The 25,588-nt window shown below is 45.2% G+C and overlaps 1 protein-coding gene across 2 annotated transcripts; it reads right to left on the bottom strand.

Annotated features, from left to right (window-relative positions):
• Window positions 1-13,614: 13,614 nt before the first annotated feature.
• Window positions 13,615-23,167, bottom strand: LOC134935046 (gastrokine-1-like). 2 transcript variants are annotated; one of them, XM_063930349.1, is made up of 6 exons: window positions 23,065-23,167; window positions 21,329-21,382; window positions 18,183-18,320; window positions 17,388-17,498; window positions 15,156-15,294; window positions 13,615-13,912 (listed from the first exon to the last, which is right to left on the bottom strand). In XM_063930349.1, the coding sequence occupies exons 1-6, from the start codon at window positions 23,074-23,076 to the stop codon at window positions 13,821-13,823; spliced, it is 546 nt and encodes a 181-aa protein (XP_063786419.1). In that variant the 5' UTR covers window positions 23,077-23,167; the 3' UTR covers window positions 13,615-13,820. The 2 variants fall into 2 exon arrangements, with proteins under 2 accessions (XP_063786419.1, XP_063786420.1); XM_063930350.1 differs by lacking the exon at window positions 23,065-23,167 and adding an exon at window positions 21,462-21,601.
• Between the last annotated feature and the right edge of the window lie 2,421 nt (window positions 23,168-25,588).

Below are 25,588 nucleotides of genomic sequence, written 5' to 3'. Positions count from 1 at the left end.
GATGGCTTTGCTAGGGGCTGAAACCCAAGCACTGAAGGCTCAGAACTGGCTTTCAATTAAATTCTACATAAAGAACCGAATAACTGCGATAATGAGAAAGAGCATGACCTAAATAAATAAATAAAAAATAAGTAAACAAACAAACAAACACATGCATACATACACAGATAAATAAATTAATAAATAAATTAATAAATAAATCAATAAATAATAAAATGTGGGTGCCATTACACCTGGTGGCCACCTGGGAGGAGGGTGTCACACATAAATTGATCCATATGTTATGTCCCCATGGTCCCCTTTCAGGCCGCGCATGCCCGCACCCTCTGTCCCCTTGCACATGTTCCAGGCTGGGCCCTTCCAGGGCTAAGAGAAATGGTGTCCCCGTAAGGGATGTTCCATGGATGGGTCCCGATGAGGTCACAAAAACAAGTATGTGTGTGTGTGTAAGGACTGGTGGAGAACAGGCTGTAAGTGTATGTGTGTGTGTAGGGACTGGTGGTGAACAGGGAGTGTGTGTGTGTGTGTATATATAAGGACTGGAGGGGAACAGGTTGTGTGCATGTGTGTGTGTGTGTGTGTGTGTGTGTGTGTGTATAAGGACTGGAGGGGACAGGCTGTGTGTGTGTGTATAAGGCCTGGAGGGAACAGTGTGTATGTGTATAAGGACTGGAGGGGACAGGCTGTGTGTGTGTGTAGGGACTGGTGGTGAACAGGCTGTGTGTGTGTCTGTGCATGTATAAGTACTGGTGGGGAACAGGCTGTGTGCATGTGGTGACTGGAGGGGACAGGCTGTGTGTGTATAAGGACTGGAGGGGACAGGCTGTGTGTGTGTGTATAAGGACTGGTGGGGAACAGGTTGTGTGTTTGTGTGTGTAGGGACTGATGGTGAACAGGCTGTGTGTGTGTGCATATATATAGTCTTTATTGAAACATATTGTAACATATATAACATCCCCTGACGGGGACTCTGCCTGACGTAATGTGTAAAAGGGGCTCTTCCTGGTGTAGTGGCGCTATTGTGCGGCTTAATTTGAATAATGGAGACTACTGTGCAGAGTAATATAAATTGGGGTGTAGTATGGTATGCCGGCGGTCGGGCTCCCGGCAACCAGCATACCGGCGCTGGGAGCTCAACCGCCGGCATACCGACAGTATGACGCGCGCAAATGACCCCCTTGCGGGCTCGCTGCGCTCGCCACGCTACGGGCACGGTGGTGCGTTACGCACGCCACGCTATTTTATTCTCCCTCCAGGGGGGTCGTGGACCCCCAGGAGGGAGAATAAGTGTCGGTATGCTGGCTGTCGGGATTCCAGCGCCGGTATACTGAGCGCTGGGATCCCGACAGCCGGTAAACTGAATACCACCCTATAAATTGGTATTATTTTTGGCCATACTCCTTCTCCATAAAGCCACACACCTATATTTTTGCACTGGCCCTCTTTTAAATAGGGAAGGATGGGGGGTGGGGGGGGGGCGCGCTGATGCTGTTTCTTGCACACGGCGCTAAAATGTCTAGTTACGGCACTGGATTCTGAGGTAAGGAAATCACCTCAGCAGAACGCAGGGTTATCCCCCAGCTCAGGGAGCCCTTTCACACATAAGAAAAAGTTCAAAAAGACAGAAAAAAAGTAAGTCTTATAACAAGGGGACCTGTTCAGGTGAAATTCCCCCCTTTCCCGGTATTGCCCGTAGCAGACAACCTAACAGTGCTCCGAGCAAGCACACTACTCCTGCCCTTAGCTGGCAGCTTGAAGGTACCCGCACTAAGTACATGGGGTCACCTACCAGACAGCCACACTCTTCCCATAGGGAACAAGGCCCCTCTTCCTCAGTAGACTGGGAATCCGAGGAAGTGACAAGATCATCCACTTCTTCCCAGCGTGGGGAATTTAGCGATATCCAAATGGCCAGAGTGGCTTTAGCGGGAAATACCCCTCCGCCTAAACTATATGCAACCCATTGGGCACTAAAGCAGGAGTCTGAAGGACAAAAGTTTGTTCAGCTGGCATTTAAGGCAACACTGATCAAAGAGTATGAGCTAGTGTTGTAATCCTATACAGGGTTACCAGACGTTCCCGCACTATTCGCTCCTGGTATTGACCCAGCCCTAACTTCCATAGTGGGCAAAAAAAGATAAAACAACCCAACTGACCGCACTTTAAGAAAAATACAGTATAAAATAGTGGATGCAGCTGGTCCCCTCTTATACGTACTTGACAAAGCTGAAAGAAAAGGGGAATCCAGCGTCTCCCTAGACTCACTAGTGGCATCCAAACTTGCTTTACTTAAAGCCATTAGCAGAGCAACGCTTATTGTAGGCTAGACGTTTAATCATATCACAAATACCCGCAGATCTAGATGGCTTACTAGTGCAGTTTTGTCAGACCTAGCTCCAAGGTCACTAGAATTCCCTAACGGGGATAATGCTGACCTTTTCGGTCCACAATTTATTGAGGAAGTAAAAATACAGCATAAGGCTCGTAAATCCTTCTCTGACCTCCATAAAAGGTAATGAACAATTCAAAAGGCCCTTTACCCAAAGGAGCCGGACTTCGAGAGCCACTGGTCCGACCGGCTGACCCAAGACTTTCAAGGCACAAGAAGAGCTCCGACAGAAGGCTTCGGTAACAGAACAAATGACGCCCTTAGAGCTTCTTCCTTAAACACCTGGAACAACTCCAAGAGAGGACGCAACTTTGGTAAGCATACCCACACACCCTGTTCCACACAAAACACAAAACAAGCTTTTGCAGAATGACAAAGGATTACCACAGACAAATGGTTGCTAAAAACAATTCGGTCGGGGCTGAACCTCCCTCTAATTCGGTTCCCTCACCAGATTAGTCACATTCCTTGTTCAAGGAATTGCAGTCCTCAACTAGGTGAGGTACCTACAATAGCCCTGATTCAGGGTAAAATAGAACCAGCAGATCCAGCAGTTTCAGGCTGGATAAGTCACTTGTTTCCAATACTAAAACAAGACGGCTCCGTAAGACCAGTCTTATACGTCAGAGGGTAATAACGAAAAAGTTTTGCATGGAAGGTATCGCAGACATTCCGTACCTACTCACGAGGGATTGCTTCTGTATAAACATAGATTTAAATGAAGCTTTCAACTCTATGGGGGTCATTCCGACTAGTTCGCAGGCAGCGGTTCTTCACTGCGGTGCGAACGGGTCTGGAATGCGCATACGCATCGTTGCCCGGCGACAGAGGTCGCTGGGCAATGACACCGACAGAGAAGAAAGCAGTCGCAGCGGCGGCCGCAAGAAGATGGACAGCAAGAGGGCGTTCCGGGGCGTCAACTTACCATTTGCTGCCGTTTTCGGGGAGTGGTAAGTAAAACGCAGGCGTGTCCAGGTGAACAAAGGGCGGAGGTGTGACGTCAAAGCCGGACCCATGATCGCTGGATCCGTCGCACAGGGTAAGTATGTCCAGGTCTGGTCTTGTTTTGAGTGAAACTTTTTTAGCATAGCAGGGCTGCACAAGCGAACGCAGCCCTGCTATGCTACAATACACTCCCCCATAGGCGGAGATTAGTTGATCACACCAGCAGCAAAAAGTTGCTTGGTGCGATCAACTCGGAATAAGGGCCAATATCGGTTCACCCCAACCACATGTGGTTTCTCAGATTTGCTGGAAAGACAGTATATATCAGTGGACTGTCATGGTATTTGGCCTTTCCTGTGCACCCTATACATTTACATGGGTCATAAAAGCGGTAATATTCCATCTGCACCGCCAGAGTGTACCATTTATTTAGACTACATATTATTCGTGCACCCGGACCTCAATACTATTCTGGAACACAGAGAACTAGCCCTCTCCCTGTTATCCAGTTTGGGCTTCATTTTGAACACACAAAAGTCTATCCTTACCACAACCAAAACATTAAAATTTCTGGGGTTCGACCTAGACACCCATTCTTTCTCATTAGCGGTCCCACCAGAGAAATGGCTAGACACAAAGCTTTATATACAAAGGACTGTGAACAAACGCAGATTATCCCTTCGGGACTTAGCAAGAATCATTGGGAAGATGATTGCGATGTCCCCAGGTTTTTGACATGTATCCCTACTATGCAGAGAACTGCAGGGTCTTCTCAGATCTCTAATCCATACTCAATATACCTGGACTGATATGATATTTTTGTCCAGAAGAGTGAAGACGGAAATGTTCCAATGGAACAGTCTTGCTATTCCTCCTACTCGCCCTCTTCTAGACCCCGCACCCTCCATGACAATAACCACAGATGCCTCTCTAACAGGCTGGGGAGGCTTCTCACAAGAAAGAGTAGTCAGGGGCACTTGTTAGACCGAGGAAGCCCAGTTGTTCATAAACATTCTAGAACTACGGGCAGCAAAACTAGCTTTAAAAGCTTTAGTTCCCAGGCACATGCTGAACACCTGTATACAGCTATGTTTGGACAATACGACAGCGGTGTCATACATAAACAGAATGGGGGGCACCAAGTCAATATCCCTTTGCAGAGAAGTGCTAGAAATTTGGGAATGGGCAACATCATCCTGCTCGCATCTTACATTTTGGGTCAACTAAACGAACTAGCAGACTCGTTATCCCGCAAAAAAATTTCCCTAGACTTAGTGGCACCAAAAAGTCAAGTCTTCCAAAGAATTCTAGAAATATTCGGAAATTTAGAAATAGACCTCTTCGCCAATCGCATGAACGCTCAGACCCCATACTTTGTACCCAGAAGATGGACCGAAGGGGTATGGAAGATGGATGCAATGTCCTTTCCCTGTAAAGACCTTCCTCACCCTATGCCTTCCCTTCCCCCCCATCCCCGGCCCTTCTCCTGAAAGTCCTCCAGAAAATCAGGGAAGAACGGGTACCCCAGATAGTGTTAGTGTAACCTCTGTGGCCATCCAGAGTATGGTTTCCTCTAATCAGCCAACTGCGCATAGGCTCCCAAATTCCCCTGGGCCTATCCGATATACTGGAGTCTCTTCCCCAGGGCATGTGGATGGCAATATCACTGGGCTGTTAACCGACCTTTCCCTTGCATCTCCCACAAAAGCACTAATTAACACTTCCTTAAGACCCCACACTAGAACTAGATATTGTGCAATTATTAAAGAATTAGATCTCTGGAGATCTCAACAAATTTCATCTACTCGTGGTTCACTACTCCATTTAGCTCTAGACTTTCTAGCCTCTAAATACCAAACAGGTCTAGCCCCGGCTACCATAAGGTCATACGGCTCTGCTTTAGCCATTATGATCCCAAATCTAACAGACAACAAACGTTACCTCCGCCTACTCAGAGGTATTCACCTCTCTAGGCCCATTCTACCAAAATATTCCAATACCTGGGACATTATACCATTCCTCTCTTTCCCGGCCTTTTGGGAAGCAGACACTGATATCAGTGTTTAGTACTTTCCCACAAACTGGCATCCTAACTAGCTCTTGCCATAGCAGCAAGAGGGGCTGAACTAACCCTTATTCACATCTCAGACCCATGGCTGTCGTGCACCCCAATAGGATACCATATTATCCTTAAAGGGCATACAAAAAACTCTTCTTTTAATACCCCAATAGTGGAATTTGATATCATACAAGATCCCGCAGAATTCAATCTATGTATGGCTTCATGCTTATCAACCTACTTTACCCTAATGGCACCAATTAGAGACAATATCACCCAGCTCTTCATCACCTGTAGAAAACCTTATCGCCCCACTAAATCCTCTACTATCAGGGGATGGATAGTAACCTCTATGAGGGAAGCAGGAATCAATACGGACCGTTTTAAAAGCCATTCCCTACAGGGAACAGCTGCAACAAGAGAGGCTGCTAAAGGCATCCCTTTGCAGTCAATTATGCTAGCAGCAAGATGGTCCTCCGCCCATACCTTTGCAAAACACCACTGGAGACCAACCGATCTGCAAAAGATCGAGTTTCTTAGAGCAACCACCAGGTATGTGGTAGTCTGCGCACTTGCTGTTGCTAGGTGGCAAGCCTCATGAAGAACAAAACACTGGTTTGCAGGAATCTATGACCTACAAACCAGATTTGTTCTAGGGAACAGGGTTGCCACCTAACACAGCTACCACCCGTCCCACCCTTGGTTTGCACCAATGTTGCTAGGTCTGTTGTTTCCTCTTGAGAACTCTGCTGGATATTAATATCCCCCTCTTTGTTCCCTAAGGTTCACCGAGGGACCAAAAGAAGCCACAAGCAGCTGCCAATAAAGAATAGAAGTAGATGTCATCTTATCTCCAAGAATTAAGTCTGATGTCGCACTGGACTCTACCTGTTTCAAGTTTTTGTTGTTACTACTATTGCTTACAGCATTCAGTTTGTAAAGCCATTGCCATTGGCCACTTCTTTCGAAAGGGCTGTCAGTTTGCAGTTTAATAAATCATTCCTGGTTTCAATGCACTACCTGTTTGTGGTTCTCTTGGGTGTGGTATGGAAGGTAGATAGTAACTAGGTTGTCTAGGTCGACCACTATTGGTCGACAGTAACTAGGTTGACACAGTCTCTATGTCGACAGGGTCTTTAGGTTGACATGGTCTAGGTCGACAGGTCAAAAGGTCAACATGAGTTTTTTATAGTGTCGTTTTCTTTGTAGAGTTACCGGGAACCCCAATTAGTGCACCGTGTCCCCTCGCATGGCTCGCTTCGCTCTCTATGCTTCGGGCAAGGTGCCTCACTCTGCTGCTGCTACGCTCGGCACAGATTACCGTTCCAATCGTAGTCCACTTGGATCGTTAAGTATGAAAAGGTTCAAAAAAGAAAATAACTGAAAAACTCATGTTGACCTTTTGACCTGTTGACCTAGAACATGTCGACCTAGAGACCCTGTCGACCTACAAACCCTGTCGACCTAGTTACTGTAGACCAATAGTGGTCGACCTAGATAGTGTCGACCTAGTTACTGTCGACCTAGAGACCGGATCCCAGTTCTCTTATACCCCTTTCACACCGCACAAATAACCTGGCATATTGCCGGGTCGACACGGGTCAGAGTGCAGTGTGAAAGCACCATGTCGGAAATCCCGACCCGGCAATTCAACCCAGGAATACAGCAGTGTTATACCCTGGTTGAGTACCGGGTCAATGACAGCGTAAACGGGCTCCGGGTCGATGTGACCCGGGACCCGTTTACTAGAACAGGGAGAGGCGGCGTGGAGATGATCTCATCTCCCGGCCCCGGCTCCACCCCCACTGCCGGCTCCACCCTCCACTGCTATGGCAACCCGCTCATCATATTGCCAGGTTGGGGAAGCCAGCAGCAGCATCCAATGCCGGATACCACCCGGGAAGGACCCTATTCCAATTACCGGGTGGGATCCGGCATTAGCGATGTGAAAGGGGTATTACAGTGACTAATCCAGGGGTAACTAAGCTTGAAGGTTATACTGCCTTCCTATAAGCTTTGGGGACAGGTTTGTCACCAGTGAGCTTCCGAAAAATCTAATCAGCGATGGGGGCGCTCAGCGTGCACATGACCGCGGCCGGGTGTGCGCCGCTGGAGCTGTGCAGGGAGAGGAAGTGAAAATTATTTCACTTTCCTCTCCGTCAGCATTTTCGGGAGGCTTGCTGCCTAACCCACCTGCTGTTGCTAGGTGGTAACCCTGTTCCCTAGAACAAATCCGGTTTGCAGCTCATAGATTTTTCAACACATCTACGATCAGCTCTGAATTAGGCCCTATAGGCAGTGTCTAATAAATGGGTCCAGTACATGAATGGCCACAGCACAGTATACAACCCATTCATTTTTGTAAATTAATGCAAGGAACAAGCTAAAACATTTTGTACAATATTTAAACATAATTTTATATTTCCCAAGAAATCATTCTTATTAACAAATGATGAGGATAATTGTAGTAACAAATATGTATGTCCTGTATAATTATATTATTGTATAATATAACAAAGACTCAGCCACAAGGAGCGGTACTGTCCCCACACAGGATGAGAGAAATCAAAGAAATGTATTGTTCCCTTATGGCAACATCTTAATTTAATTCTCACTAGAGTCACATCCAATTAATGTTTTGCTGGGGATGTACAGTATGTGTGTGTTCTCCATATGACTTTAAAGAAAAAACAGAACAAAAGATTATTTAATATCCTGAACATGCTGATAATCACAGTTTTACATCATTTATTGTACATTTTTACTGACACAGCCGTGCTTCTTTTACTGTACACAGCTTGGACTGTAGAAATCGGGCTTTATTGGGCAATTAAAGGAAAAAAATAAATAAATATATATATATATATATATATATATATATATATATATATATATATATATATATACAAACATACAGACAATAATGCAGGCATTCCCAACCACGGTCCTCAAGGCACACTGACAGTGCATATTTTAGTGATATCCAGGCTTCAGCACAGGTGACTTAATTAGTAGCTCAGTTATTTTGATTTAACCATCTGTGCTGTAGCCTGGATATCACTAAAATCTGCACTGTTGGTGTGCCTTGAGGACCGTGGTTGGGAATGCCTGCAATAATGTCTACAGCTGTTTCACCCTCACTGGACCTCATTTAGGAAGAACAAGGTGGCTAGTGCTCAAGACAGCATCTTCTTTGATGATAACACTTCCCTCGAGAGAACACCAAGACACAGAGGGGGTAATTCCAAGTTGATCGCAGCAGGATTTTTGATAGCAATTAGGCAAAACCATGTGCACTGCAGGGGGGGCAGATATAACATGTGTAGAGAGAGTAAGATTTGGGTGGGTTATATTGTTTCTGTGCATGGTAAATACTGTCTGCTTTATTTTTACACTGCAAATTAGATTGCAGATTGAACACACCCCACCCAAATCTATCTCTCTCTGCACATGTTATATCTGCCTCCCCTGCAGTGCACATGGTTTTGCCCAATTGCTATCAAAAATCCTGCTGCGATCAACTTGGAATTACCCCCATAGGACGGATTTGATCTCCACATGTTTGTGTGGGGATTCTCCTGTTTCCGCCCATATTATAAAACATACTAGTAGGATGGTAATCGGTCCGAATGTCAACATGGACATTAAGTCGACAAGTAAAATGAATCCAAAAATATTGACATGGCCAAAATGTTGGCATTTAACATGTTGACACCAGAATATCAACAATACAATTCTAAGTTTAGGGTTATGTTTAGCATAAAATATGCAAAACATGGTATATCGACATGCTAGTGAACATGTTGACATTTTGACTGACCGTGTTGACAATTGTGAATATTGACATTTTACATGTTGACCTAACATCCGTGTTGACATTCAGAACATGTAGACATTTTAATGTCGACATTTTTTCTGTTAACATTCTGAATGTCGACAGTCTGAAAGTCAACAATCATGGATGTTATAGGCCCTACACACTGGCCGATTTTCTGAAAGATATGAACGATCTCGTTTATAAATGAACGAGAACTCGTTCATATCTTTCAGTGTGGAGACTCCAGCGATGAACGATGCGCGGCCCCGCGCTCGTTCATCGCTGGTCTCCCGTCGGCTGTGCATGCAGGCCAATATGGACGATCTCGTCCATATTTGCCTGCACTTCAATGCAACCGCGTGACGGGGGGAGTGAAGAAACTTCACTCCCCCCGTCACTGCCCCCCCGCCGCCGGGTCGCTCGTCGGCCGTTTCGGCCGTCGGGCACCTCGGCGGCGCATCGTCAAATGAGTAGGGCCCCTTAGAGTGACTCAGAGAGATATACTGTTTCCGCATCTTAGAATGCTGCATTTCTCATAATACTCACTCCTCCATTGGTCTATTTATTAAGCCTTGGAGTAAGATAAAGTGGAAGGAGATAAAGTACCAACCAATCAGCTCCTGTCATTTTTCAATCACAGCCTGTAACATGGCAGAGTGTGAGTGTGCAAGTGTGATTTATTAAAGATTTACTTTCAAGATGTGTGTGTATTGTCTTTTTTTTTATATTTCTTTTGTTGTGGAACTACAGGTTCCAGCGTGCCCTTTAATGCCCTGCAGGCTGTTACTTGTGGTTCTCCAAGTACCAGCATGTGGGTAGGCTTGCTGGGACTTGGAGTTCCACAGCAAAAGACAATATTTAATTATTTTTTACACAAAAGCTATGAAGTCACCAGTCACCACCCATAACCCAGGAGTGGCGACCATAGCCCCAGGCTTCAGCCCCTGGGTGCCTGGAGGGGATGGGGGGATCCCTTTATTGGGGTGGTCTCCAATCCCCCAGGGAACCTCGGCCAGGGGTGGCTAGTTGAGGTGGGTGGGGTAATGCCACGGCCGCAGGGACTTAACTATAAATGTGTCCCCCAACTGTGGCATTATCTCCTTGACTAGTAGAGCCCGGTGTTGGTTAAAAAAAAAACAGTGGGCCCCTACATCCTTTTTCCCCCTTATTTTTGGAACCAGGACCGATCCAAGAACCCGGTGCTGGGTTTTAAAATACTGGGAACCCCTACGCATTTTTCCCCCGGTATTTTAACAACCAGGACCAGCTCAAATTCTTCTCTTGTTTTTCACAGTGTTTTCTTACTTTCAAATAATAATCTAGCATGAAGAATAGGCACAGAAATGCTGCTACCAGGTGGTGGAGATGACTTTAAGAGGGGATGACCATTAGGCGGGTGTTCTTCTGGTTGTCGACTGTCGGGATCCTGGCGCCCAGTATTCCGGCGCCGGAATCCCGACAGCTGGCATACTGACAGATTTTCTCCCTCGTGGAGGTCCACGACCCCCCTGGAGGGAGAATAAATAGCATAGCATGCCACCGTGCCCACAAGGGGCTCATTTGCGCTCGCCACGCTGTCGGTATGCCAGCGGTCGGGCTCCTGGCGCTGGTATGCTGGTCGCCAGGAGCCCGGCCGCCGGCATACCATACTACACCCCCATTAGGCTACTAGACCCCACATAGGCAGACATTCATTTGAAAGGTTTAGTTTTATTTTTCGTTGGCATGCACTTTGCTGTAAGGCACTGCTTTACATCATTCACGATGGGGTAGTTCAGCAATATGAATAGAAAAAAAAAGAAAATGATAAATACCTATTTGCACAATTTGATCTCCATGTTAAACACACAGGAGCTCATATACATACAGTACTTGTTTCTGTGGAGTTACTTTTAGTTGGAACGTCGATACAGAGAGCAGCCAATCAGAAGTGATGTTCATCATCACATAAGATAAGAGGCATGTTTGGGGGTGCACCCATGTCTATTAATATCACACATATCAGACCACAGCTGTACCCAGCTTCTGTTTGTCCTGCCCTGATCATCCATATTCTCTTTTTACAGACTTAATGGGTGAAAGTCTGCGCTATACAAAAGTCTAGATACGACGGATATTTGTGTTCATGCTCAGTCCATAATTGTGTATCGTATTTCAGGATAAAAAACGCCTTTTGGTGTATAACATTCAAAATGGTTTAATTTGGTTTAAATAACTTTAGTATTAGTAAAGTCCAAGAGAATATTTTTCAGAACAATATTAAATCAATATTTATGATCTAAATTTTGGATTTCCAAACTGAAAGGTTTCCTTTACACTGAAGACTTCTATGTTCTATGAAGAAACCTCATACATTTCCCTATGTGAAAATGGTAGATTACCTAATAGAATATTAGAAATTATACAAACATGCTTTCTCTGTGCTTTAGCGCCATCTTCTGTTGGTTTATATGCATTAACTTTTTATCATGTGCTGGGGCTAGTTTAGTTACAGTATTATGCACCTGTCCTTCGAGCTGGCCTCCAGCATTTAGACATTTGCCCGTGTCCTTACGGTAGAGGCTAGATCCAAGTGGCCTAAGGGACCTTTTCCGTCAGGGGGAGGAGCCACGACACAACAGGGAGGAGCTACGCCAGCGGTACAGTTGGTCTAGTATCCACACCACCAACTATTACCTTTAGTAATTAGGTGGCGAGCGAAGCGAGCCACCGTGTCCGAAGCCTGGCGAGCGAAGCGAGCCCGCGAGGGTACTTTTCGGGTACCTTGTTCGGCCGCAGCTCCTCCCCCTGGTGACGGGTCTCCTCCCCTAGGTACGTCAGAAGGTCCCTTCTCCCACTCCAATATAGAACCAACCGTGTCCTTACCCCCAGTGTCGGACTGGGGCATATAGGGCCCACCAGGGAAATGCAGTGGTAGGGGCGCATGTTTATGGATGTGGACAGTCCACAGAGGGGGTGTGGCCTGCCACCTCATTGGTTTGACTAACCATTAGAGGGTGCACCGTCTGGGCCACTTCATAAATATATACAGTAAATTAATCTGCTGCATGCATGATAATGTACCAGATTAATAACAGCAATGCACTGTAGAAAATGCACCATAGTCCAGTATAAGGTAACATATGTATAATGTATAATTCAAGTGCACAGTCTGGAACCTGATCCTTAGAGCAGGAGGTGGGCCCTCAGGCAGTGGGGCCCACCGGTGGTTTCCCCTGTACCCCTATGGGCCAGTCCAAGCCTGCCTAACCCCATCATTCTTGCAAGAGTCACTACATCATACCATACCTCCCAACTTCTCATCTGTGTAAAGCGGGAAACACACGCTCCAGAAAAAGGGGCATGGCCTAAGAAAAAGGGGCATGGCTTCGCGACAGGACCTGCGACCGCGAGCTACGCCCCCGTTTTCATCACTGAGGGGGCATGCCCAGCGCTCTGTGAGCTGCTGGCATGCCCCCTCTCCCTCTGACTCCAGTGACTCCATGCGCACAGCGTCTATTCACCGCTGCTCTGCTAAGCAGGGCAGCAAGTGCAGGAGCCTCCGAACTGCCCCCACCCACCGCGGGACACTTCGGCCCGCGGGTGGGACAGCGGGACAGTCCCCAAAAAACGGGAATGTCCCGCGAAAATCTGGACAGTTGAGAGGTATGTCATACTAAATTTGGTAGTGTCAATTAAAAAATCTATAATATTTCATTGTAACTACAAAATCTAAATATTTTGTGGAATTACAAGATCAGGATCCACTTTTTACATTGATTGATAGAAAACAATTTAAGATAAATGCAAAACAAATAGTGACATTCTAATAAAAAACAAACATATTTGTGCACGTTTAGGATCTTTCCTTTGGAAAGTCACCTTACAAAGAGTTCTACAGATCAGGAAGATAATTATTGCGGTTGCTGTAAATGTCATACGCAGAGACCTGATCGACCCGCGGAGGTGCGCACGCCCATAGATTCTCCGATGAGTGCTGCTAAACATTATAATTATGCAGAGACTGACGACAGTCGGGAACAGCAGTCATTTATAAATGCAATTTATTATGTTTTAGGCTACAAATCAGGGAAATACTCCTGGAAACCCACGCATTTACTGGAATACGCCTAATACCTGCAATTATAGATTGTAGACATGTGTTTCTTAAGTAAATGAGGAACACCCCCTGCCTAAGGGAAACTTTGTATAAATGTCTTTATTTAGAAGTATGCCACATACTGATGTCTCTAATGATTACGTAACGGCTGTTTGGTAACTACCTTCTCTGGTGTACATTAATGATACTGGGAGACATGTACTAAGCTTTACCGAGTGACAAAGTGGAGAGAGATAAATTTGCAGCCCCCATATGTATATACAGAAAATACAGTGAGAGTACCACACAGTGAACTCGATGACTGGGTCATACTGTAAATGTATCTTTATTGATCTGGAGTAATAGCTGGTGTATCTCAGACACAGTTACTGGCCAGGACAGGTTACTGGCTATAGAAACACTTTGATTGCAGGACGCACAGTACAGACAGCCAGGGAAACTGAATATTCATTGTATTAGGATGAGGTTGGGAGTGTGGACAGCACCAGAATGTCTGCAGTCGTTGGGCGGATTAGAAGAGGTGGAAACCTGCGCACAGGCCAACATGGATGAAGAGAAAGTGGATACCAGCGCAGCCTTGAGCTCCTAATCCTTCCCTCGGGGCTGTAAAAAGAGTGTATTAATAAATCACAGATCAGGTTGAGTATTGCAAGGTAACTGTACATGAATACCTACAGTGACTATAGTTAGACTATTACAGTGATGCATGTGGCCACTGGTGGTGAGAGGGCGCACAGCGCACACCAATGGTTTATATTTACATTGCACAAACATTGCTTTTACAAGAAACAAAGTAAACAAGAAAATGAGAAGTATCATGACTGTGCATTGTGTTATTATATGAGTTCCCCTTTCTTCTGTGTTCTGTAAATGACTGTTGGGGGAAGAGATTATCTGATTTTTTTTGTTGGTGCCCTCCAGTAGGGGGAGGTTCAGATTAGATTTACGGGGGCGTGATGCTATGAATAGAGTCATCCACCGGGAGGCTGGTTTACTCACCCGGGGGTGCAGGAAAAGTCACTTCAATTTGGTTCACTCACAAACCCAATGGCTGTGAGATGACATCTGGGAACTGTGATGATAGCATGGAATGTACAGTAGGGGTGGCATATAGTAATGGCAAAATTGCACTTTTGGGAGGTCTGACCACATTTCCCATATGTACAAAGCTCCGGAAAGCAAAACTCTCCCGACCTTGTACCCGATAGGCAATGCCATCTATAGATCTGTAGCTGGCGTTGCCTAATAGAAGCCTTTGGATTTCGTTTTGCATAATTCCCCAAGATCCCTCCCAGGGTCCCCTGCCACTCGCACATGCACATAATGGGCGGGATTCAATTCTTTTCACCCGTTTCCACACTCGTTCTGTTTCTGCCTTCAGGGACGTTGTATCATTATTTCAGCTCGCTAACCCCGGAGTAGCGAGGCATCCAACCCTTTACACAGTAAATCTGATTACTATGGGCGCAATATGCGCGATAACGGAGATCATTTTAGAAAGGAAATTGGGCGTGATATGTCATTTGAATCTCACTCAATGACTCCCTGATCATAAACACGGAATCCCTCTCATCGTAAGCGACAGCTCTGATCATACAGTTGTCCTTTGCGATTTTAATTGCAACTGTACATACATATGGCTCTACTAAATTCCGATATGCATACGATTAGTGTCGGAATGTATCGCATTGAAAATGTAATGCTTGATACACCCCGCCCTGGTGTTCCAGTCATACACCCAGGCATCCTCCACCACAAGACTCACTATGCTGCATACAGTTGTGATATTGTATTATGAGAAGATGCTGTAAGTTAGTTACATAGCTCCGGTAAGGAGGATACTCACTGGCATACTCGCGGGCCCAGTAGGTTGGAATTCCCCAGCACAGACCTTGCACGGCGTTACCAAACTGAGCGAGATCGTTCACCTGCTGGTTAGTGACAAAGTAATGCTTGTGCAGGTCCTCCAGGTCCTTCTCTCTGTCCTATGATGTGGAAAGAAGACAGATAATGATCATCACTAGTTTCTCTATTATTTAATCATAAGATGCTAATTATGAAACATCACTGCAATGAGAAAGATGCTGATACTGATTATCAGGCCTTGTTCTGCCGCTGCACCGTGATCTCTGAGCATACTGTAGATTGCATTGTTTGTGGCTGGGCTGATATGTGCTTAGTACGATGGGCGGGCAAGGGCGTAGCTACCATAGGTGCAGGCATTGCAGCTGCTATGGGGCCCAGAGCTGAGAGGGGCCCACCTTCCCCATCACAGTTACATATGACAGTTTCATTTTTTCACCATAGGGAGGTAAATACGGGGCACTTACAAACTTTTGCCTTGGGGCTTGTAATATATCTAGGTATGCTTTACCTGCTCATTGTAATGTGGCATAAAATTAACTGGAGGGCATTTTAATGTTATATAATATAAACTGGGGCACTGTAATGAGACATAATAGGAAGTGGAAGCACCATAGTGTGGCATAATATAAACTAAGGCACAGGTTCTCAAACTCGGTCCTCAGGACCCCACACGGTGCATGTTTTGCAGGTCACCTCACATAATCGCAAGTAAAATAATTAGCTCCACCTGTGGACCTTTTAAAATGTGTCAGTGAATAATGAATACACCTGTGCACCTGCTGGGTTACCTGCAAAACATGCACTGTGTGGGGTCCTGAGGACCGAGTTTGAGAACCACTGAACTAAGGCATTGTAATGTGGCACAATATGAACTGGGGGCACTGTTGTATGACATACTATGAACTCTTAATAGACTGTTTTTTAACAATGTGTACTAGCAGCCCAATGTGACATAATGTGAACTAGGACACAACTATATTTTCTAAAATAAACTAGGGAACTACTATGGGGAATAACACAACAAAGCTACAAATATTGTTCCGAAAATAAAATAGGGCGTAAGTTCTCACACTCAGTCCTCAGGACCCTATGAAGTTCATGTTTTCCAGGTCACCTAGCAGGTGCACAGGTGTATTCATTACTCTCTGACACATTTTAACAAATCCACAGGTGGAGCTAAATATTTGACTTGCGATTCTGTGAGGAGACCTGGAAAATATGAATATTTGTGGTCCAGAGGGCCGAATTTGATAACCTAAAAACCAGGGCCCTATTATGGGGCATAAAATGAACAACTGCTGTGGAGAGGTGTCTCTCTAGAAGCATTGGGACAGTGACCCAAAATGTTGCTATGAGGCCCAAAAAGTTCTCGTTACGCCCCTGTGGGCAGGATTGGGTGACACTGAGCATGTCATAATTTTGGTGTTGGCATTAGTCACTACTTTCTTTGTACTTTATAAATGTATATTATAAAATATGAACATTAGTGTGCACACAAAATGCTAAAACAATTATATGCTAGAGGATAGCTGCACCACATGTTACAGTTGTGTCTTTGTGTAAGAATTGTGCTGCATCAGCGCATGCAGAGTATGGGTCGTTGGGTCGACACACATTAGGTCGCCATGCATTGGGTCGACCACTAAAGGTTGACACGCACTAGGTCAACAGGGTTGTTAGGTCGACATGTGCAAGGTCGACAGGTCAAAGGGTCGACATGAGTTTTTTTACTTTTTTGGGGTGTCGTTTTCTTTGTAGAGTGACGGGGAACCCCAATTAGTGCACCATGTCCCCTCGCATGGCTCGCTTCGCTCGCCATGCTTCGGGCAAGGTGCCTCACTCTGCTACCGCTGCACTCGGCACAGGTTACTGTTCCCATTAGTAGTCCACTGGGATCGTAAAGTATGAAAAAGTTCAAAAAAATGAAAAAAAATCATGAAAAACTCATGTCAACCTTTTAACCTGTCGACCTTGCACATGTCGACCTAATGAACCTGCCGACCTAGACACACTGTCGACCTAGTGCATGTCAACCTTCAGTGGTCGACCCAATGCATGTCGACTTGATGCATGTTAACATGACGACTGCAACCCGGGCAAAATCTGGACTCTCACTGTCTATAAAGTGCACTTTCATCTGCTCTAATCTTCCCGTCACCCTGAGCAGATTCTGAAAACATGTTTCATGCTTCTTATACAGACAAATATTTACCCTCTTGGTGTGAATTAGCGCCTCCAAGCGTCCGAGATCTGGGAAGGTGGCGATATCCATGTGTGCCACTACACAGATGCCTCTGTATGGCATGTGGTAGGCAACTATGTTCTGGGAGAACACAAGAAGAATTGTCAGTAAGAGTTTGCACTGCTCCTATTTAGGAGAACTTGAATTTGAGCTTAAAAATAAATTCTCTTCTTCCCCATTCCTCTACAGCCAGCTCTTCATAGATCTGTAAGGACTAAGATAAGATCTAAACAGGGACGCCTAGGTGGGGTGAGGTGGGGAGGAGTGCATATTACCTGAGCTACTGTGGGGGTTCAGGAGTACGGGGGGGGGGGGGGGGGGCATAACCACATCCCCCTGCAATGCCACTTTAAAGTTCCCCAAAGCATCAGTAATGTATGCAGCATGAGGTGTACCAATATACTCCCAGCACCTGGGGCTGTCCAAAGCCTCGGTGGCCCTTAAATTGTTACAGATTTAAAAACTGAGAGAGCAGCCAGGAAATGAACCAGGGAATAATCCATAATTATTTCAGCAAAGCAAGTCTGTCATCCTGCATTTACTCTGCTAGAAAAGCATCTCCCTCCTAATAAGGCAACAGGCAATATGCTGTCTGCTCTCTCGTGTAGCACATTAATATGGGCAGTTTTCCTATAACATTGCAATTTAGAGTCGTCGTCGTCATCCCCCCCCGACAGAGAACAGGATTTCGACAAAGTGCAGAAATACGTCTTCCAGCTAGATTTACACCAGGTTAATTCAAGTTTCTATGTACCAGTCACCTACCTGGCTGTAATCAAAGACAGCATTGGATGTTTGTCGTCCAGAGTAGACATTAAACACAGCAATTTTGATTTGCTCATTAATATTCACAGTGTGGTAAACGGTCTCTCCATTGCATCCTGTGTTCATGTATTGGAATGCCTGTAAGACACATATTATGTAACATTGTATCAGATGTCTTCAAACAAGATACTACTGTCTGTAAATTGGACACTTCATGAGACACACATGCACCTAACTACATACGGTGTCTCTCCTACGTACATACAGGGCAGAGCCGGCCCTAACCAATATGATGCCCTAAGAAAGATTTTGCCTGGTGCCCCCTAGCATCACCACTAGTTCCACCCCTGACCCTGCGCCCCTTTCCCAGCACCATCACCCCTCACCCATAGCAGTCCTCATTTTAGTGCTCCTAACCCCTATATTTTAAACAGGAACAGTGCACACATTTGGTGCACAGCACACAAGAAGTGTGCTTTTGCTGGCAAGGGGCATGGCCACACAATAGTACCCCTGATTCAAATAACGCCACACAGTAGTACAACTTTATTCACATTTAATCATGCGATAGTGTCCCTAATTAACGTTACATCACACTGTACCTTATATACGTTACTCCTTACAGTAGAGCCCCTTATTCACATTACATCACACTGAATTGCTCCTTATTCACATTATACCATATCATATTGCTCTTTATTCACATCAGACCACACTGTAGTGCCCTTTCTATAATTACATAAGTGGAGCACCTTGTACACATATGCCACACATTAGTAATGCATTTATGCACATAATACCACACAGTAATGCCTCTTATACATATGACACACATTATTAATGTCCTTGTAAAAATAATGCGCCTTATATACATAATGTCCCTTACACATATGCTGCACATTATTAATGCCCTTATACACACAGTGACACACACAGTGACCCTAACACATTTGCCGTACATTATTAATGCATTTATACACATGACGCACATAATGCCCCTAACACATATGCCGAATATGACTGCACAACCCACCCACCCGCACACAGCACTCACAAGGCCGCTAACAATGTGACCTCTGCCTCTACTTGGATATAGATGTGTCCACATACATCTTGCCCCAATATACTGTACCATGCAGCAGGAGATGCCTGGCATGAGTCAGCTGGCAGCCCTGCTAATGTCAGGTGTATCTTTTTATTAAAATGCATCTTATTTGCATTTCGTATGCAGGTACAACCGCAGTCACACACAGAATATAGGCATGCCGCATATAATTTTAATCAGCAGAATCTGCTTGTGCTCCTAGGCATACCAAATGCCCTAGGCATTTGCCTAGTTTGCCTATGCCTATGTTCGGCTCTGATTCAGGGCCTGATTGCACACAAGTCAGTTAAACCCCTTTTACACTCGCAGAAAAATCCCGGGATATTGCACGTGAACGCGCATCATCCCAGGATTTTTGTGAGTGTGAATGGGTACAGGGACAATTTCCCGGGACGAGCATCCCGGGATTTCAACCCAGGTCTCGACCTGGGTTGAATCCGGGACCATCCCGGGAAGCTGTGCAGTGTGAACGGGTATACCGGGTCAAGACGACCCGGCACCCGTTCTCTACACAGGAGGAGGCGGTGCATGGAGAAGATTATCTCCAAGCACCGCCTCCGCTACCATCAGCGGTGACATCACCGACCCGGCAATATGCAGGGTCGGGCCACAAATGTAAAAGGGTCATTCCCGGGAATGTGTCCCGGCAAATATACCGGAACACTTACCCGGGAGTGACTCGAAGCTGCGAATGTAAAAGGGGTATCTCAGATGCTGCCGTACTGCAGTCACAAAAATAAATGTGTATATTCTTCTGTATTCAGAGTTGCACGCACAGTTCCATGCTCTCATGGCTGTAACTAGGGGCTGCCACACGTGGCGCAGGGCTTTGTGGACGGCACTGTCACTGCCCAACGGTCTCTGCGTTTTGCTAGCATAGCCAGGATCTGTGCTGCAGCGCCAGCTGGAGTGTTTTTCAGATGCTCCAACAGACACCCTGCAGACTCTGAGCATCCAGGGAGCATCCTGAGGATTCTCAAAGCACTGCTGCACTCACTGGTGCTAGCAGCCACGCCTCCTTTGGGATGTCATTGGTTTAGCAGCTCCGCCTCCTGCCATTGGTTTGGGGTGTGACTGGCACAGGGTGACTGGCACAGGGTGACTTGCAGCCCTGTTGTGGCTCTGCATGCACTTATTAATCCACTTGTAGAAGTGGCTGTCATCACTATCAGCATGCAGTTGTACCAGCCTAGTTTAGTGCAAGAGATCAGCCTAAAGTGAGAGTGATCTCTGCATTATAACATCTCTAACAACTCCATCTACATGCCCACCATAAGCCCTCACCCAACTTAGCCCACGTACACTACATACACCCTGTTGCCACCAGTTACACCTATTTAGTCACAAGTGAGATATGAATGAGATGTGTACCACCCAGGAGTGCTCATGGATGCATGTGCCCATCTCCAATGCATGCACAGGTGCAAACATTCCCAAAATGGACTTTCATGCAACTCTGAATCAGGTCCTCAGTGCCTGATTCAGCCCCGGGTATAGTCTCGACCGATGTTTTCGGGACTGGGCATGCGCCAAAGCTCCGGTGCATATATCTCACAATGATGCTGCAGCTTCGGTCCCAATGCCCTGTTAGTCACAGTCTGATTGTCAGGCTGCAGACGTTGCAGGGAGTGGTAACGGGAAGCATTCCAGAAAATGGGGATGTCTGGCCCCAGCACTGTAGTTTTTCGGAATGGATTGTGTAACCTGAGGGTTTCACAAAGGTCACAATGTTGATTCACTGCTGTGGGGCTTTTTACACAAGACGCCTCCTGCGGCTTTTGCATCTTGTTATATAGCAAAAGCCACAGTACAAAGACACAACGGCGGCGACATTTGCTTCCACCTTTGAATAGCCCTCAGTGCGCGAAAGTATACACCTCAAAATGAGTCTTAATAGGTCTAATAAATATTGAGTACATAATTATTAAAGCAAATTAAATGTAATTTCACTATAATGTTACGTATGCTCATAGCCTTGGTTTGTACCCACTTTGCAAAAGTGCTCACACAGTTTGTAGTAATAATGCCTGCAGTCTCTTACCTCATCTCCATGTAATGGGTTTATGAAGATGGCCAAAGCACCCAGGAGCAGCAGCTGTGAAATTAATCATTTAAAAAAACAATTAAGTCAAAGTAGTTTCTCGAGATAAGACCTAGTATTCACCAATACATACAGGCAGCGCTTCATGCTTTAGTAGATGTTACTTATGCTGGAAGGGGAATGTACACCATTATGTGCCCTTCTGTCTTGCTCTGAGCTAATTGGGGGCCCTGCTGCTATTGCAGTTTGTCTCTATGTGGTTATGTCATACTTGCCTACCTGACCCTCTCCATGAGGGAGAAAATGCTCTGTTCCTGGACTTTCCTGGTAATGTATGATTACCATCACCTGTGGTGAAACACCTTTCTTATCAATTAACTAGCTCACCACATGTGATGGCAATTATACACTACCAGGAAAGTCCAGGAACAGAGCATTTTCTCCCTCATGAAGAGGGTCAGGTAGGCAAGTACATACCCTCCAACATGACCCGCCCCACTAGGTACAAAATGCTCTGTATCTGGACTTCCCTCTTAATTTATGATTGCCATCACCTGTGAAGAAACAGCTTTCTTATCATTTAACTAGTTCAACACAAGTGATGGAAATCATAAATTAAGAGGGAAGTCCAGGAACAGAGCATTTTGTACCTAGTGGGGTGGGTCATGTTGGAGGGTCTGCAAGTATGGGTTATGTCTATTCACAATATCTACTGTGGGTAGAACCAGCTGTTATATTAAGCTAATCACATATCTGCTGAATATGCCTCTTTTCTCTACGCTGCATGGACGGCTGGGAATTAGACAGAAACCGTCAGCCTATCAGGGGGAGGGGAGTAGCGGTAGCCAACCAGATTCTCTCCGCTTGTTCTAGAAACCCCAAGGGCTGGGTAGTTATGGCTGTACCATTGACGACGGTTCACAAAACTAACAATTTAAAAAATGTTGCTTTCTAAAGGGGGTGTCCACCTTCAGATAACATTGCATAATCAGGTGCATGTGCCGTGTGGAACTTTTGCTAACAGCATGTTTTAGGTGTCTGACTTTCTTATCGTTTATCAGCATATTTTTAAATCACTAGTAGTGTTGTTTCCATTGTCATTGGATACCACATACATTTGATCCTTTGGAAACAATCAAATCCAATGCATAGAGCACGCACGACAATGCTTGATTATGTAAAGAAGTGTTAAAGACACAGAAAGAAGTAAGAAAGATGCATTTATCGAATATCATTAGGAAATGCATCTACCTGTACTATATAGTAAAAGCCAATAAATAATGGTCATCTGAAGGCAGATAATGTCCTTTTAAAATAGGGTTTATGGCGAATTTCTAAAATATATGGCGCCAGATGTACTAATCCTTAAAAAGTGATAAAGTGGAGAGTGCCAGCCAATGGGCTCCTAACTGCCATGTTACAGGACCTGTTTGAAAAATGGCAGCTAGTTTATCACTCTCCACTTTATTACTTTTCGAGTCTTAGTACATCTGGCATTGTCTGGAGTAAATAGATTTCCAGATAACTTGCATATAAAACACATAGGGGTGATAATCATTTCCTGCTTTCATCAGAGACTCTACAGATTAATATTCATTGATCCGTTTAAGACAAGCATTGTACCACTGCTGTCACCTATACTATTGCTATTGACATTATCATTCTAACCAAATGACATAAAAACTTGTGTATATGAGTACCGTATACAAGTACATATAGTTACAGAAGCCACTCACCATTGCGCCCATCTTGAGGGTATATATGATTGCTGTGGGATGTGGAGTCGTGCTCTAATCTGCCCATTTATATGTTCCAGCTAGAACCATGGACAATGGTATGTGATAAGACTGTTCCAATTGCTGATACACCAGAGTAAACCATACGTGTGGGTGATGCATGTTTGTCAAATAGGATCGGTTTAATATTCCACTCTTGTGACCCTTTCCCTTAAGAAACTCTCATCTAAAAAACTAGGTAAAAACCACACAAACTGCAAACAGAGCAAGGGCGTGGAAATTACATAAACAATTAGTGTATAATTAAAGAGAAGAACAATGTGTTATGGAGAATGATGACTGTAATAGCCCAAAAAGTAAAGATATGAATCACAATACAGAACTGCAAAACCCATAAATAATTATTCTCTTTCAAATTACCTGGAAATTAAATGCAGTCAATACTGTTTTAACATGACACATCTAGTAACATACTGTAATCATATGTGTTTTGTGCATTTAAACAACCCCTATGAGGTAGTAGCATAGAGAAGTGCAGAGGTGGGAGGTTATTGGTGCACAGAATCCTATTTACAGGGCTATTTTTCATCCGGAACGCTCCGGAATGCCGTTCCTGAAGGTCTGGTGAAAAATGACGTCACCAGGAACAGAGCTCCAGAATGTCCTGGCTGCCGCCGCAGAAAGGTTTTTTTTTTTATATGTGGGTGGGCGGGTGCGGTCTGGGTACCAGGCTGGGTACCGGTTATACTGGTAGCGTTCTTGAAACTAGACTGGGTATCGGTGAGACTGGTAACGCACAATGGAACCGGGCTGGGTACCGGTTATACTGGTAGCATTCTGGAAACCGGGCTAGGTACCGGTGAAACTGGTAATGTACAATGAAACCGGGCTGGGTACCAGTTATATTGGTAGCGTACTGGAAACTGGTGCGGTCTGGTGCGGGATTTGCATAGAAATAAGTCCCACAGCCCCTGAAGTGGCTTGAGAGTACCGGGGGCTGCGGACGAGCCTATTGTGTAAAATGAGCTGGTAATTTAAAAGTAATTAGAAGCCTTACTGTGGGCCATAATTTGTTTGGGGCATTATTGTGTGTGGGGTATAACTGTGTGTGGGGTATAACTGTGTGTGGCATATTGTGTAATGGGCCTAATGGTGTGTGGCAAATTGTGTAATGGGCATTATGGTGTGTCATTGTGTAATGGGCATTATGGTGTGTAATTGTGTAATGGGCATTATGGTGTGTGGCATAATGTGCAATGGGCATTACGGTGTGTGGCATATTGTGTAATGCTGCCCATACACCTAAATATTTATTGTCAGATCTGGACAGTTGGAGTCAAAAGTAAACCTGGTAATGGATGAGCGCAAATGACAGTTGGTCATTTGCTCCTAAGGGGTACATTTACTAAGCAGTGATAAGAACGGAGAAGTGAGCCAGTGGAGAAATTTGCCCATCAACCAATCAGCAGCTCTGTATCTTTTTATAGTATGCAAATTATAGATGTTACTTCAGTGCTGATTGGTTGCCATGGGCAACTTCTCCACTGGCTCACTTCTCCGCTCTTATCACTGCTTAGTAAATGTACCCCTAAATGCCATAAAACTGACAAAAATGTACGTGGATGTAACCAAATTGTCTGATTGACCATTTTTGTCTGTATTCCATTATTTGGGAGCAAATGGTCAATTGTCGTTTGCTCTCATCTATTACCAGATTTTCTTTCCAACCAGCCAGATCTGACAACAAATCTGTAGGTGTATGGCCAGCTTTAGGGGCATTACTATAAGGATGAAAAATGACAAATAATGTAAGGAGCATGAATCAGGATTTTTATTTTACCTGTGGTGGGCAATGTCTGGGCATGCATTTTGCAAAACTGGGGTATAAGGTAGTCTTTTCCTGCAAGGCTATGCTGATTGCAGCAAGGCCACGCCCCTTACAGCACAGCCACACACCCTTTTTTGAGGCATGTGCCTAAATTGATTTTCTTACAAAGGAAATGGCTTTATTCTTACAAAGAGCTCCTGCTCCTACCACATTGTCCCACAGCTCTGACCAATGCCCATCACTGCCCACCCCTGGGAGTTCCTGAACCTATTTTTCTATAAAAATACTTTCACGGCACTGGGTGTTTGTGCACTTGGGGATCGCTCCGATGGTAGGAGAGAGAAGCTAGTGCTGGGCCTGAGTAATGAAGGCCGGATATAAGTCCTCGTCATACAGACCAACTGGCGACTTTGTAGAGTAGATCTCAGGAAGCTGATATATAGAACTGGATTACTGGTAGCGTAATGGTAACCGGGCTGGGTACCGGTGAGACTGGTAACGCACAATGGAACCAGGCTGGGTACCGGTTATACTGGTAGCGTTCTTGAAACTAGACTGGGTATCGGTGAGACTGGTAACGCACAATGGAACCGGGCTGGGTACCGGTTATAGTGGTAGCATTCTGGAAACCGGGCTAGGTACCGGTTAAAACGGTAATGTACACTGAAACCGGGCTGGGTACCAGTTATATTGGTA

The sequence above is a fragment of the Pseudophryne corroboree genome, chromosome 6 (genome assembly GCF_028390025.1).
Source record: "Pseudophryne corroboree isolate aPseCor3 chromosome 6, aPseCor3.hap2, whole genome shotgun sequence".
Taxonomy (NCBI): Eukaryota; Metazoa; Chordata; class Amphibia; order Anura; family Myobatrachidae; genus Pseudophryne; species Pseudophryne corroboree.
The sequence above is the reverse complement of the archived record's forward strand: the minus strand, read 5'-3'. Positions and strand labels throughout refer to the sequence as shown.